The 14,486-nt window shown below is 41.8% G+C and overlaps 1 protein-coding gene across 2 annotated transcripts in view; it reads left to right on the plus strand.

The window, feature by feature from the left end:
• Positions 1-2,063: 2,063 nt before the first annotated feature.
• PIWIL2 (piwi like RNA-mediated gene silencing 2) overlaps positions 2,064-14,486 on the plus strand; it is a 67,389-nt gene continuing 54,966 nt past the window's right edge. For both annotated transcript variants that reach the window (XM_060101331.1, XM_060101332.1), the window contains exons 1-9: positions 2,064-2,255; positions 3,972-4,059; positions 4,206-4,344; positions 4,845-5,051; positions 5,676-5,786; positions 8,075-8,192; positions 8,648-8,772; positions 10,095-10,175; positions 10,464-10,577. In XM_060101331.1, coding sequence (XP_059957314.1) covers positions 2,064-2,255; positions 3,972-4,059; positions 4,206-4,344; positions 4,845-5,051; positions 5,676-5,786; positions 8,075-8,192; positions 8,648-8,772; positions 10,095-10,175; positions 10,464-10,577 — 1,175 coding nt within the window. The remainder of the gene's footprint in view (positions 2,256-3,971; positions 4,060-4,205; positions 4,345-4,844; positions 5,052-5,675; positions 5,787-8,074; positions 8,193-8,647; positions 8,773-10,094; positions 10,176-10,463; positions 10,578-14,486) is intronic.

The following is a 14,486-nucleotide window of genomic DNA, read 5'->3' on the forward strand; positions in this document are numbered from 1 at the left end:
CAATGAGACCGCTGGCTCTTGTGAGTGGCACGTCATTCGGCCAATAGGTTCAGCCCCTGAGGCCCCGCGAGAAGACGGGAACTCGGGGTTTGGAGCATGCGGGTCCGTGCTGCTGCGCGAGCGTTGGGCGCAGCTTTCGCTTGAGGCACCGCTGAGGTACGCGAGTGCTCGAACGCTGGTGAGAGGAGGGGACGCAGGTGTGGAAGGCCGGGGAGGCCAAGGACGCTCTGCTACAGGCCAGCTGGGCTTTCGCTCAAGCTCTTGCTGGTGAAACGGGGGCCCCTCCGGCCCACTCGGACCCTCCCCTGTCCTCTCACCCCATATCCCTGAGGAGCCGCCAGGGCCTGTGGGCCCCTGGGTGGAGCCTGGGCCAGGGGCGGGGGCGGGGAGTTGTTATTTGAGGCTGGGGGGTAGGGGGTAGGAGGAACGCAGGACCTGGGAGAGGTGGGAAGGTGGTGCCTGGGGAAGGAGGGGACTCTGATGGGGAGAGGGGTTTGGGCGGGCGTGAGTGTTACTCGCACACAAGGGGTGGGCAGGACCCCCAGGGGAGTTTTGGTTTGGGGAATGATGCTTTCTCCAGGGTGGAAGGGATGTAGTATTTGCCTTCAGGAACCTCTTTTCTGGTTAGGCCCAGTCATATGCCCCAGCCCGGAGCTCGTACCTGGAGAAGTGGGGAACGTAGGCCTCGCCGGTCCTGGGACCTGCCTGTCCTTGGACTCTCCCCGCTTGTACCTTATACTCAGCCAGCCACCTGCTGACTAATCAAAGGAGAAAATCCACATTAAGGGAGGGCCTGAATCTGTAGAAGTGATGGTGGAGGTGAGGGAGGGGTGGAGAAAGAAGAGGATTCCAGAAATCCTGTAATTGGTAGGTGTTACAGTGCCTCTCAGTGTGTACCAGTTAGGCTACTGATTGTTCTGGTTTCTTCCAGTGGTGGTGAGAAGGTGTGAGTGAAGAGGCCAAGCTAACTGAAAAGGAGTTTAAACAATTAAACGGGAGAACTGTAGTAACCTTTGAGTAAGGGAGGCATATCCTCCCATTTTAGTGTAAAAGGTAATTTATTTAAAAATTTTTTGTCAGATCCTGAACTGCCTTCACCTGTAGTTGACTTAGGAATTGTGCGTCAGTCTTTTCTTTATATGCATGGCCTGATTTCTCTGTAGCTAATACTTAAGACACGTTTGCAAAAGTTAAGAAGAGGCTTACTTGTTGGTTACAAAAGATTCTTCAGGGATCAGGGGTGAGTCGAGACAATGAGGGGAGCCCCTGAAAGAAGGAGTCCTGAAGTCAACAGATTATAAAGTGATTTTGAAGAAGCTTAGTGAGTCTGAGACTTGAGGGGCGAGAAGAGCATCATCCCTGGTTACCTTGGGGGGTGGGGGGAGGTGTTAAATTTCACCTGTGAGACTCAGCAGGCATCATAGGCTCAAACCAGAAAGGGTCTGTACCCTGGAGACCTCAGTTCTGGTAGAGTTTGGAAGAAGAGTTTTATAGAAAGGAATTGGGTAAAGATTCAGAGAAGCAGCTGAGGAACCAAGGAGGAGATGGAGAAGTTTAATGTGAAAATAGACTGGAAAAATATTAGGACTCTGGTAGAAGAAAGAGTGGCCCAAAATGAAGCAAAACCCATAAATATTTATGGACAAAAAAATTTTATGATATGGCTACGTTAACTATAAACTTACTTATAAAGCAAAATCATGCCCATACATAAAAAGCGTTTCCGTTTACAACTGGTAGTTAACTTACAGGACTGAGTTCTCTAAGAGGCCGTTTGGGTAGAAAATATAAGTAAATTCAAGGAGGGCTTGGCCTTTAAGAGATTGCTGATGGAGAGTTTAGAATATTCTGTGCTAAACAGAAGCTTTTGAAGTGAACGTAATGTAGGAGGCTGGTTGTATCACTGGCCTGATCCAAAGTAGCTTTTTTTTTTTTTTTTTTCCCAATGCTTTGTGAGTCTGTCTTGAGGGAAAAGGAAAACAATTGGGAATCATTTAAATTATAAAATGATGGCAGATAATTAACCAGAACAGATTGACACCTGTGTCCTCTGCAGCCTTGCAATGGATCCTGTCCGACCACCCTTCAGGGGCCCGTCTCCTGTGTACCCATCTCAGTCTGTTCGGATGCCGGGCTCTTGGCAACAGGCTCCAAAACCTTTGGACCCAGCTCTGGGCAGGGCACGACCTGCAGGCAGAGGCCATGTATTTGAAAAGCGAGAGGAGCCAGGCCCACAGAGTGGGCCAGTGCAAAAGGTAAGACCGTGTCTGCATACATAGTAGCAGCACACAGCTTATCATCAGGGCAAATAAGGGATTTCAAGGTACTTAGGAAACTGGGAAGCCCTATATGAAAGAAAGGGTTTGTTTTTTTTTCCCTTGAGCAACTGGTCGCCTCTTGGAATATATTTCAAATTCTTGAGTTGCAAGTCTAGAAAAAGGGCCTCATAATGGATGTTAGACGGACCTGGGTAAATGCCTTAGTTCTCTAGCTTCTATAAATATAAATATATACATACATAAATGATAGGTTTAAAGGTACAGTCTTTTGTTTTTTTGTGAGTGTTTAGATTTCCACTCTGGGTTTGACTCTGTGGTATTAGCAGCCACTCTTGCCTCTAAGGTCATAATTGTTAAGAATGGTTCCTTTCAGGGCTTCCCTGGTGGCACAGTGGTTGAGAGTCTGCCTGCCGATGCAGGGGACACGGGTTCGTGCCCCGGTCCGGGAAGATCCCACATGCCGCGGAGCGGCTGGGCCCGTGAGCCATGGCCGCTGAGCCTGCGCGTCCGGAGCCTGTGCTCCGCAACGGGAGAGGCCCCAACAGTGAGAGGCCCGCGTACCGCCAAAAAAAAAAAAAAAAAAGAATGGTTCCTTTCAGAAGGCTCTTTGCCTTAATCTTAAAGAAAAAGAGGATCTTCAGCTATTGTTAGTGCTGTGTGTATACTCGCATGGACATGCATTCTTAATCTCCTAATTATATAGTAATTTTAAGAATGGTATTTGTCTATAATTAATCTCAAAGAATAAAGAGTTAGCAAATACAGGAAGAACCTAATAGTGCAGTTATGACAATTTTAAGTAGGTTGACAATGTCAGATGTAACGTTCTGTAAGAAGAAACATTATTGACAGTAATCCTATATTTTTACTCAAATGGATTGCTTGAGTCTGTATGTGGCAACTCTAATTGGTGTAACAGTAGTAAACTTCCAAGACTGCTACAGGAAAACGGTAGCCAGTTTTGTTGAGGTTGTTTAAAAAAAACCCAAAATTCTGATACCCTTAAATGATCCATTTTTTGGGAAAATTTATTAGCCAGTACACTTGTTCTCTCTTACCTTAGGTGTACAGGAAATGAACTAGAAAAATAATTCTGTTGTATTTGTTATACTGTATATCAAATCATGAACTGTAACTGTTTATGCTTGAAAAGCTAATGACATAAATGGTTTTGTTTTTTTTTTACATAAATTTATTTATTTTTGGCTGTGTTGGGTCTTCTTTGCTGTGCGTGGGCTTTCTCTAGTTGCGAGGAGTGAGGGTTGCTCTTTGTTGTGGTGCATGGGCTTCTCATTGTGGTGGCTTCTTTTGTTGCATATCATGGGCTCTAGGTGCGCGGGCTTCAGTAGTTGTGGCTCGTGGGCTCTAGAGCACAGGCTGAGTAGTTGTGGCACACGGGCTTAGTTGCTCCACGGTATGTGGGATCTTCCCGGACCAGGGATCGAACCCGTGTCCCCTGCATTGGCAGGCAGATTCTTAACCACTGCGCCACCGGGGAAGTCCGACAGAAGTGGGTTTTTTTTAAGACCATAAGGATTTAAACAATTTTTATAAGGTATTTTTATTCTTGTAACATTTATAGAATTTGAAGTGGATGATTTTTATTATTTACCAAGACTTGAAGAAAACCAACAGTGTTTCTGGGGTTTTAAACTACATCTTAGAATAACTTTATTCTTTGACTTTCTGTAGGAATCTGTGGGTTTGGTCTCAGTGTTCCAAGGACTGGGCCTTGAAACAGTGTCCCAGACCCCTGTGGAACAGGAAATGCGTCCTTTAGGTATGTGGAAAACTAACTTGAGAAAACGTGGTGTTATATATGATTGCTTTGTTCTTAACTTTACACAGTTTATCTTCAGAAAAATTACTGTACTTTATAAAATGTTCAGCTCACGGTTACAGCTGGGGTTTGACCATTCCATTTAGGTAGAGGCATTTTAGGTCGAGGCTTGTCTACCAGTATGGCACGCAAGGACAAAGAAGAACCCCATCCCACTTTTCTGGATCGTTCAGCATTGGCATCTGGAGATAGCAAGATGGCAGAGGCCTTCGTTGGTTGGAATAGGTGGGTAAAGTTGCCTTCTTGGCTGGCCATCAAATTCAGATGAAATATCTCTTAAGGCCAGAGAGAAACTCTAAAGTGGGTTGTATTATCTCACAAAGAAACAATGCATGGTTTCATGGTAAGAATGGGTATTTTCCAAGAGTAGTCAGCAGCTACTGATGCAGTCAGTCTTTGGACGAGGGTAAAAGCAGTACTCCACTGCACAGTTCACCACCCTGTTTGCCCTCTTAAGAATTCAGCCTGGTGGTAGTGGTTCTTTAACCCAGGTGGGTCAAACTTCCATCTCAATTTCTGCTATGGAAGTTGGCCCTGAGAGTCAATATTAATAACAATTGATGAGTAAGTCATGTTGGCATATTGGATTTGGAGAGAATCCCAATGCTTGGGTCCCTTTTGCTGACTCCTCCAGGAAGAGAATGTAGATTTGGGGGACATTTAGATGGGGCATAGATAGAAGCATGATTGAGAAAGTTCTGATTTGCTTCTTTTCAACATTTCAGAACGCTTGGAAGAGGGAATTTGGATGCCTTTTTATTACCGATGGGAAGAGCAGCTGGTGGTATAGGCAGAGGAGTATACAAGGCTCCCGGTGCTCTCAGCCTGAATTCTCAGGATCCTGCCCAGCTGTTACCTCCGCCACCTCTGCCCCCGGCCCCACTGCACTCTCTGGATCACCCACCACTTGGGACTGCAGAACACATGGAAAAGTAAGTCAGGAGTGCTGCCTTCCCTGCTTGGTGATGATGTGGAGGAGGCCTCTGCATAGTATTGCAAACTCTGTTCTGTTGTGTCTAAAGTCCTCCTTGGGTGGTAGGTACTGCAGGGTTGTTTTGTTTTTTGCCAGTGGGGAGAATGACAAAGAGGGGGGGCAATTCCTGATGAGGTGAAATGGGGTTAGTGATGATAGCATGTATCTATCTAGAGTCTACTCATGGCTTTTCATTTCCTTCCTAATTCAGACATAGATAATTCTTTGTCATGTTGAAGATAAGGAAATTATCTAGGAAATACATTGCAGCAGTTCATTTTTCTCTCTAGAACTAATTCTTATGTTCTTAGTTAGCTGGCCTAGTTATTCTAGTGATATTACTAGGACAAATAGGGTGACCTTGCTTCTCTAATTAGAGATTGCTAAGAATTTACCTTCTGGCTTTCAAAGCTTCTTTTGTATGTCTTGATTCTTGGTCTGTGTACCTGTAAGCAAAGTGTGAAATACTACTTCCCCCAATCTATCTTTCCTTTCCTTTTCTTTCTTTGTATTTTTGTGGCATGGATTATTTGTTTGTTTTTGGCATATGTGGGTGCTTTTGTTTTTTATTTTTATTTTCTAGAGAGCCTTTTGTGAAGCAAGGATCAAAAGGGACACCTCAGTCTTTGGGATTGAACCTTATCAAAATACAGTGTCATAATGAAGCAGTTTATCAATATCATGTGACTTTCAGGTATTCACAGCTTTTTCTCCCCCCTGTATTGTTCACTTCTTAGAGAGCAGTAATGAAATAGTTCCACAGGAATAACTGAATTGTTTTTGTGTATAACTCCTGATGCAGGTCCCCCTACAGTAATCATCTATTCAGATCCTTGCAATAAGTTTAAAGTTAACATTTTGTGTGTGTGTTTAGCTATATTACCAATCCAGATTTTAACTTAATAGGTGCAATTTTATGCATGAGGTTAGAGGTGGATTTTCTGTGAAGTTAATGAAACTTAAGTTCAGGGCCTTTTACTTGCATAGACCCCTTCATAACCTTTTTAACTTATCTGGTATCTGTAATTTTGTATTCCTCTTCTTAAAGAAACCCCCCACACACACACAATGGTATCAAATACACACCCCACAATACTTGGATCCTTCCTGCATGAGTGCTATACCAGCATTTGATGGCTCTCCAGTGATAGTCTAGGGTTAAATTTGAGGGTGAAAAACCCAGAGAAAATAACTTTAATTTTATATCAGTAACTTTAGGATTTATCATACTTATTTAAAAGTTAAGAATTTATATTAGTCTGTGTTCTTTTTTAAAATCTCAGGAGAGCCATTAGCTGGAGGTTATTAGCTGGAATTGTGAAAATAAATGAGTGTTCTGGAATATTTATGGAGAAAAAGGAAGATGGAAGACTGAATTTTTGAAGCACAGCTATTAATTGGTACAAGAAGAAGAAGTGGAATGAAAGAGAGAAGAAAGGAACAGTTAGGGGAACAATACCCTGAAGACAGGGTTATAAAGCCAGAAAGAAGGACCCATTTGAATGAGGGGGAGGTGGTTGACTTTGGCCAAAGGGAAAAAAGTTGTTGAATTTGCGTTCAAGAGGCACCCTTGGTGATTTTCTAGTAGCTTTATTAGTGTTATGGGGAAAAAACGAGATTAAAAGAACAAAGGAGAGCCTGGGCCATGAGAAATAGCCAGTGGATTGTTCACTTATTTTAAAAGTATGTAAGAGGAATGAGAAATGGAATGATAATTGCTTTAAAGGTTTCTGTGAGGTAAGAAACTGGAGGTGACCACATATGACAAGTGAAGAGAAGGAGTCAGGAAACCTGGTGAAATTGAACTAGGAAGAGGGGAAGGTGGTGGGAATGGGCCTGCTCTGGAATGTAAGGGATGGAGATGGGTGTTAATGAGAGGGAAGAGTACTTGCTCTGGAAATGGATTGACAACTGGTAATAAAACAGAAAGGAGTGAGACTCCTCACGGGTCTCTGCATTGACCAGGCTGTGGAGAAGACATGGATTCTATAAATCTCGAGATTGTAGATGTGGACCTTTGAAGCCACAATGTGAAGAGGATGAGAGAATACCGAGAGGATGTATTACAGTGACTGGTCATCCTGTAGCTCCCTTGACATCATGGGGCTCTAAAAAGACAAATTTAAATACAGTGTCTTGGGCATAATGCCATGTATGTGTGCATTTTTTAGAAGAAGCATTTTGAAATGTGATGTTAGCCTGTGAGTGCTTAGTTTGGGCGATGACTGTATTGGATTACCGCTTGATTTTTTTGTTGATGTTATCTTTCTTCATGTACTTGAACATGCTTGACCCTTTTAGCCTTGGATTTGTTTAAACTTCGAAGTTGTGGAATAGGTTGTGTGTTACTGTGATCTATTGGGACAATCATTGTACAAAGTAGCTACTGGACTTTTTCAAAGCTGTAAGATTTGTGACAGTGAATCGATAAAAAGTTGAAATTGCTGTGAGTGAAAAATGGTTAGAGTAAAATCCTATATTTTTTTAAAATATATTTTTAAAAGAGTGTATATTTCTGTAGATGCTAGAGCAGGGATTAGCAAACTGTGGCAGGCCTGCTTGGCAAATCTGGCCCACTGCCTGTTTTTGTAATAAAGTTTTGCTGGAACATAGCCATACTTATTGGTTTACATATTGTCTACGAGGCTTTTGTGCTATGTTAGCAGAGTTGAGTAGTTGTAGCAGAGACTGTATGACCTGTAAAATCTTTCCATAAAAGTTTTCTGACCCTCTGGTCTAAACTCTCAAAGAATGTACACTGACATGATAAGGCAGTTGTGTTTGGGTGGTGGAATTATGGATTGTTTTTATTTTCTGTGAGCCAGTATCCTTGGGTCAGAGTTCTTTTTTTAGTCAGATGTATTTCAATTTTTTAATATGACCACTAGATGGCGCAGTAGTCATAAGTGACTGTGTTTCTAACAGACCTACCGCACAGCTGTAAAGTCAAACTGAAATAAAATCCTCTTTATTATTTTCTAGCCCCAATGTGGAGTGCAAAAGCATGAGGTTTGGCATGCTGAAGGACCATCGAGCTGTCACAGGAAACATCACTGCTTTCGATGGATCCATTCTCTATCTGCCTGTTAAGCTTCCACAAGTGAGACCAAATAGGAAGGGCACTTTGGGATGAAGCATGGGTGGTGGGAGATCACAGTGTCCCTGAACATTTGAGTTGTACTTCCCTATTCTGAGAGGAAAGGCAGACTTCTCCATAACAAAGAAATTGCAAATGGAGAAACTTTTACATTTGAGTTCTTTCTAGTCCCTTCTCTCTTAAGAGGAGTGGTTGGAAGCCTTTGACCTCAGTGACAAAGAATAGTTCAAGATTGCAAATTCAAAAGGCTCTATTGCTAGTTCTCCATTGGGTTTCTCTTACCACATCCTTTCATAAATCCTACTTGTCATGCTGTGATTTTGTCTAGTGTGGACAGCAAAGTAACAGTAAAGAATAAAACATGTTTAAGATATTATAGTGTTCTAGAACACAGTTGGATTAGATAAGCGCTTGGTAGTGTTGTCATTTCTCTTTACTTGCATATGTTTATTTGTTAGGTTCTTGAGTTAAAAAGTCAAAGGAAAACTGACAGTGCCGAGATCACCATTAACATTCAGTTGACAAAGATCCTGGAGCCCTGTTCTGACTTGTGCATTCCGTTCTACAATGTTGTTTTCCATCGGTGAGAAACGACTGAAGTCTTATTTTCTTTAACCTCAGTCTTGTATTTGTAACAAAACTCTTCAGGAAGCTTGGATGGTATTAAAATACAGTGCATATATAGATGAGTTTGGAAACAATAAATAAATGGATGACATTAAGGCTAACTTATTAAAAAGTTATCTCAGGGTTTCCCTGGTGGCGCAGTGGTTGAGAGTCTGCTGCCCATGCAGGGAACACGGGTTCGTGCCCCGGTCGGGGAAGATCCCACATGCTGTGGAGTGGCTGGGCCCGTGAGCCATGGCCGCTGAGCCTGCGCGTCCAGAGCCTGTGCTCCGCAACGGGAGAGGCCACAACAGTGAGAGGCCCGCGTACTGCAAAAAAAAAAAAAAAAAAAAAAAGTTATCTCACGTGATTGTCTAGATTTGGGTATATGAAAGTAGGTTTGAAGTAGCTGGGTAGAGGGGGATGGTTTCCTTCCATTCATTCAGGAACTTTTTTTGTTTTTTTGTTTTTTTTGTGGTACGCGGGCCTCTCACTGCTGGGGCCTCTCACTGCTGTGGCCTCTCCCGTTGCGGAGCACAGGCTCCGGACACGCAGGCTCAGCGGCCATGGCTCACGGGCCCAGCCGCTCCGCGGCATGTGGGATCTTCTCAGATCGGGGCACGAACCCGTGTCCCCTGCATTGGCAGGCGGACTCTCAACCACTGCACCACCAGGGAAGCTCCATTCAGGAACTTTAAAAGCAAATGTTTATGGTACATATTTAATGGTGTCAGTGATGGGGCTACTTGAAGAGGTAGCATGTAAAAATTTTTGCTAGAATTTTTCCCAGTCCTTTGAATTTTTGGATACAGACAGCTCATAATTTTTTAACTTTTCTGAAGACTCCCAAATTTTCATAAAACTGTTATTCCCAAACCACCTTTTTTAAGATGAAACATAGAACCTGATTTCTACTTAGTAAGCTGAACTGCCAGGAACAAACATAACTTCCTATGCCTGACTGATAATCACAAATTTAGAAACGGACTTTCTTGTGCTCTTTTTAGTTAATGGGGAAAAGTAATGTAAATCGAGCTTGGGAAGTCAACTTGATTTTTGGTTACCTAGTTAGTAGAAAAAGCTGCAGTCAGTTGCATATACTGCAAGATAAATAATTGGTATTTGGTAATTTTTATTTTTCTTTTGGCAAGAGTGTTCTCAGCATAAAAGCTATATTGTGCAAAGAGCATCAACATTTCTGCTCTTTTAGGCTTCCAAAGGAAAATGTAGCTAAGAGCAATTGAACTTAACTATTTTTAATTCTTCTACTAGAAAACCCATTCTTGCTCTTTATTTCAGGGTAATGAAACTTTTAGATATGAAGCTGGTGGGGAGAAACTTCTTTGACCCTACAAGTGCTATGGTACTCCCGCAACACAGGTTGGTGGTGTTTTCTTCTTCCTCACTTTTGAATGTTCTGGAAATAAATTTTTCATTTCAATCACCATATTAGTATTTTATGATAGTGGGTACAGTTTATGAGTTAATTATTTTCCGTAATTTAGGTTTTTAGTAAGTTCACAATGATGTTGACTTAATTTGTTTCCTATTGCTTTCTCATTGTTATTGGGGAGGGGCAGTATCTGCTCAAAGTATCGCCTCAAATGAGGCATGGAAATATATGTGGTTCTTTTAGAACCCCAGCGTAAAGGCCACCTATGTCTTCAGATTGCAGATCTGGCCGGGCTATGCAGTTAGCATCCGGAGGACAGATGGAGGTCTTTTCCTGCTAGCTGATGTCTCCCATAAGGTCATTCGGAATGATTCTGTGCTGGACATCATGTGAGTGGATGGTGGCATCTACGTTTAACAAACTAACAATTTTCTGAGAAGTTCAGTAATAGCTGGTAATAAATACAGATAAGCCATTGTTCCGTTTGGGTTTTAAATTGTAGAATAGATTGAGAATGCTGAATTGATGTGCTCTTTCTGTGAGTCCTGTCAGGATAGGCATCTGAATAGAGACCTGCTGCACTTAGACTGAGGAGGAATGTATGTAAGTCTCTGGTTACGAAGACTTGGTTTAATATACACATACCCTGAGTTCTTGTTTAAGTGTATTACTCTAGTAAATATTTACTGTAGTAAATATAGATGTGTATAATTTGTAATCGTTACATGAATTCCTGTCTTATACATAAATCTGTGTGCATCTATGACTTCTTTTTTTCTCTTGCGATACACGGGGCTCTCACTGCTGTGGCCTCTCCCATTGCGGAGCACAAGCTCCAGACACGCAGGCTCAGCGGCCGTGGCTCACGGGCCCAGCCACTCCGTGGCACGTGGGATCCTCCCGGACCAGGGCACGAACCCGTGTCCCCTGCATCGGCAGGCAGACTCTCAACCACTGCGCCACCAGGGAAGCCCCATCTATGACTTTTTTAGGTTGTGTACCTAGAAGTGGGATTACTTAATGAAAAGGTCGAACATTTGAAAGACTTGAAATATTTACTATAATAAGATGTTTAAATATATATTGACTGAATACCCTCTAGAAAATTTACTTAGTTTATTTTCTCACCAGCTATGTATAACTACTGGGTGCTACCAAGCTTATGAATCTTTGCTTATCTGATACATTCATTCATTCCATCAACATATATTTATAGCGCTCCAGTTTGTACCAGAGTTTTGGAACTTATCAGTTAACAAAACAAAGATCCCTCTCCTCATGGAGTTTGCATTGTAGTCAGGTGAGATAAATAGTAAATAATAAGCACGATAAGTAAATTGTATAGGGTACTAGAAGTGATGAGAGGTATGGAGGAAAGAAAAGGTAGAACACAGGGTAGGAGGGATCAGGAGTACTAGGGGTGGGATGGAGAGGGGAGAGAGCTGTCATTTCAGTAGCCTGTCAAGCTCATTTGAACCAACATTTGGAACAGGTGAAGGAGTTAGCCAGGTAAATATACGGTCTAAGGGAATTCTTGTTAGAGGGAGAGCTGAGGTAAAGGCCTAAGCCAGAAATATGCCTGGCTCTTCAAGGAGCAGCAGGGAAGCCAGGGTGGCTAGAGCAGAGCAGGTGAGGTGAGGGCAGTGGAAGGATGGAGGGGATGGAAGGAAGAGCTGAGGATATAGAGCTTTGTAAGTCTGTTGTCAAAAGTTTCGGTTTCAGTGTGAGTGAAAAGGGCTTGTAGCCGAGGAGTGACACGATGTGACTTGAGTTGTGAAAGGATCCCTCTTGTTACTTACTGCGTGGAGAATAGGCTTGGTGGGACGGGGTAGAAGTGGGGAGACCAGCCAGGAAGCTCTTGTACTGATCCAGTGGAGAACTGAGGGGGTAGCAGCAGTAGAGGTGGTCAGTGGTCGGCCTCTGGATTTGCTCTCAGAGTAGCGTTCAGTCGACTGCCCAGCCGGGTGGCGGAGTGTGAGAGAGAGAGAGGGGTGAAGGAAGACTCAGACTGTTTGGACTGAATTTGTCATTATGTATTTTGTCTCTCCTAGACTCTCTCTCCTTGATGGTGGAGACCATCTCTCTTTCTCTCACATGGTACACCCAGACGTAGTTTATTCCTAGCCTGTAGTAAGTGTTCAAGAATGTTTATTAAATAAAAATAGATGTCTTTAAATTCGCTCCTTCTTTCTTTATGGTTACTGTCTTTGTTTTTCTACTTAGAAAGGTCTACTTGTTTTAATTTCCAGTGTTTTAAACCTTCTGGAACTTGGTTAGGATCATAATGATTGTTTTGGTACGGTTACACAATTTATTGAAAAACATTTTTCTTTAGATTTAAATCACTATTTTTATCAAATGCTAAAATACTTGGATTTATTTCTGAATATTTCATTTTGAACCACTGGTTAAAACCAGTGTGATACTGTTTTAATTATTGCAGTTTTATTAGGTTTTATTATTTGTCAGGGAATTGTGTTTTCACAATTTTTATTCTGTACCCCCCCTTATTCTTTCATGTGAAACTTTGAATAATTTAGTGAAAATAAGACAAAAAGTCAATTGGCAATTTGATATTGACTAGGGAGAGTGTTCAATGAGGCTTCCTATTCATAAATATGACATGTCTTTTCATTGATTGAAATTTATTTTTATTAAAGTTTTACTTTTATTAAAGTTTTAGTCATATTATGACTACACAAAAACTATAGGTGAGCTATGTAGTATGTACTGTGATTATTTTTGTTTTCTGCACAGTTATCTTGGATATAAAAATTGTCTTTAAAAATTTTTTTCTAAGTGCATAATTTTGTATGTACTTACCATTAATTCAACTTTAGATTCACATCCATTTGTGTAATCTCACTGTACATTCAGACACTAGGTATTTTGTCAGTTTCATCCTCCCTGTCCCCTCCCCCTTCCCCCCCCAAATCATTTCTTGGATTGTTTAAATCAAATTATATCTAGCTTTGAGCTCCTGTTCTCCAAGACAGTAAGAAGTCCTAAGTCAGGTATAACCCCATTATATTACATACGAGACCCTGAGATGTTCATGGTCCTGGTCCTAGTCTGGCTGTAGTGCCTAGCACTCAGCCTTGGAGAGCATGACTCAGGTGTGGGGCTCTGCACTTCTTAGTTTTCCCTTGCAGCCTTGCAGTTGTTACACACTTGGGACTTTGCCACCTTTCTTTCCCTGTGTGCTTTATGTTGTTATGAACCACTGGAAACCAAAGAAGAGCAGTTATTTTCCTGGAAGTTAGGTCTTAAGGCTAAAAGCTGCTGCATTTCTCATCAGGAATGCTTGACTACCTAAATGTCCATTGAGAGATGAATGGATAAAGAAGATGTGGTGTGTGTGTGTATATATATGTGTATACACACACACACACCCCACATACACACAATGGAGTACTACTCAGCCATAAGAAATAATGAATTAATGCCATTTGCAGCAACATGGGGGGACCTAGAGATTATCCTATAAGTGAAGTAAGTCAGAAAGAGAAGAACAAATACCATATGATATCACTTATATGTGGAATCCAAAATATGACACAAATGAACTTATTTACAAAACAGAAATAGACTCAGACATAGAAAACAAACTTATGGTTACCAAAGGGGAACGGGGGTAGGGGAGGGGTAAATTAGGAGTTTGAGACTAGCATATTCCAACCACTATACATAAAACAGATAACAAGGTCCTACTGTATAGCACAGGGAACTATATCCAGTGTCCTGGAATAAACCACAATGGAAAAGAATATGAAAAAGAATATGTACGTATATATGTAACTGAATCACTTTGGTGTACACCAGAATCTAACACAATATTGTAAATCCCCCAACTATACTTCCATAAAGAGGAAAAAAAGAATGGTTGGCTTATTTCTCAAAGGGTAATGAACAAAGAAGGTTAGGTTTCATATGTTGCTATTAAGTTCTCAGTAACGCATTTAACGACCCACAGAATTCGGTATCATCTTAGAAATCTCTGTGAAAACCTGAGTGGCTTCAGTTTGGACTGGCTGCTCTCCAGGGTAGCTGATAGTTACTGTCTGGGATTCCCCTTCACTGTGGTGAAGACTCCCTTTCCCTCTCACCACAGGTATCCTGTAGTTCGATCCCGTGACGACTTCTTCCTGGTTTACTCTTTTGTTTCTGAGCTCTTACGTGTTTGAAATCTCTTTATTTTACCTTAGTTTGATTGGGCATAAAATTTGAGATTGGAGATAATTTTCCCTTGGAATTTAAAAATCATGGTTCCATTGTTTTTTTTTTTTCCTTCGGTATAA

The sequence above is a fragment of the Mesoplodon densirostris genome, chromosome 6 (assembly GCF_025265405.1).
Source record: "Mesoplodon densirostris isolate mMesDen1 chromosome 6, mMesDen1 primary haplotype, whole genome shotgun sequence".
NCBI lineage: Eukaryota > Metazoa > Chordata > Mammalia > Artiodactyla > Ziphiidae > Mesoplodon > Mesoplodon densirostris.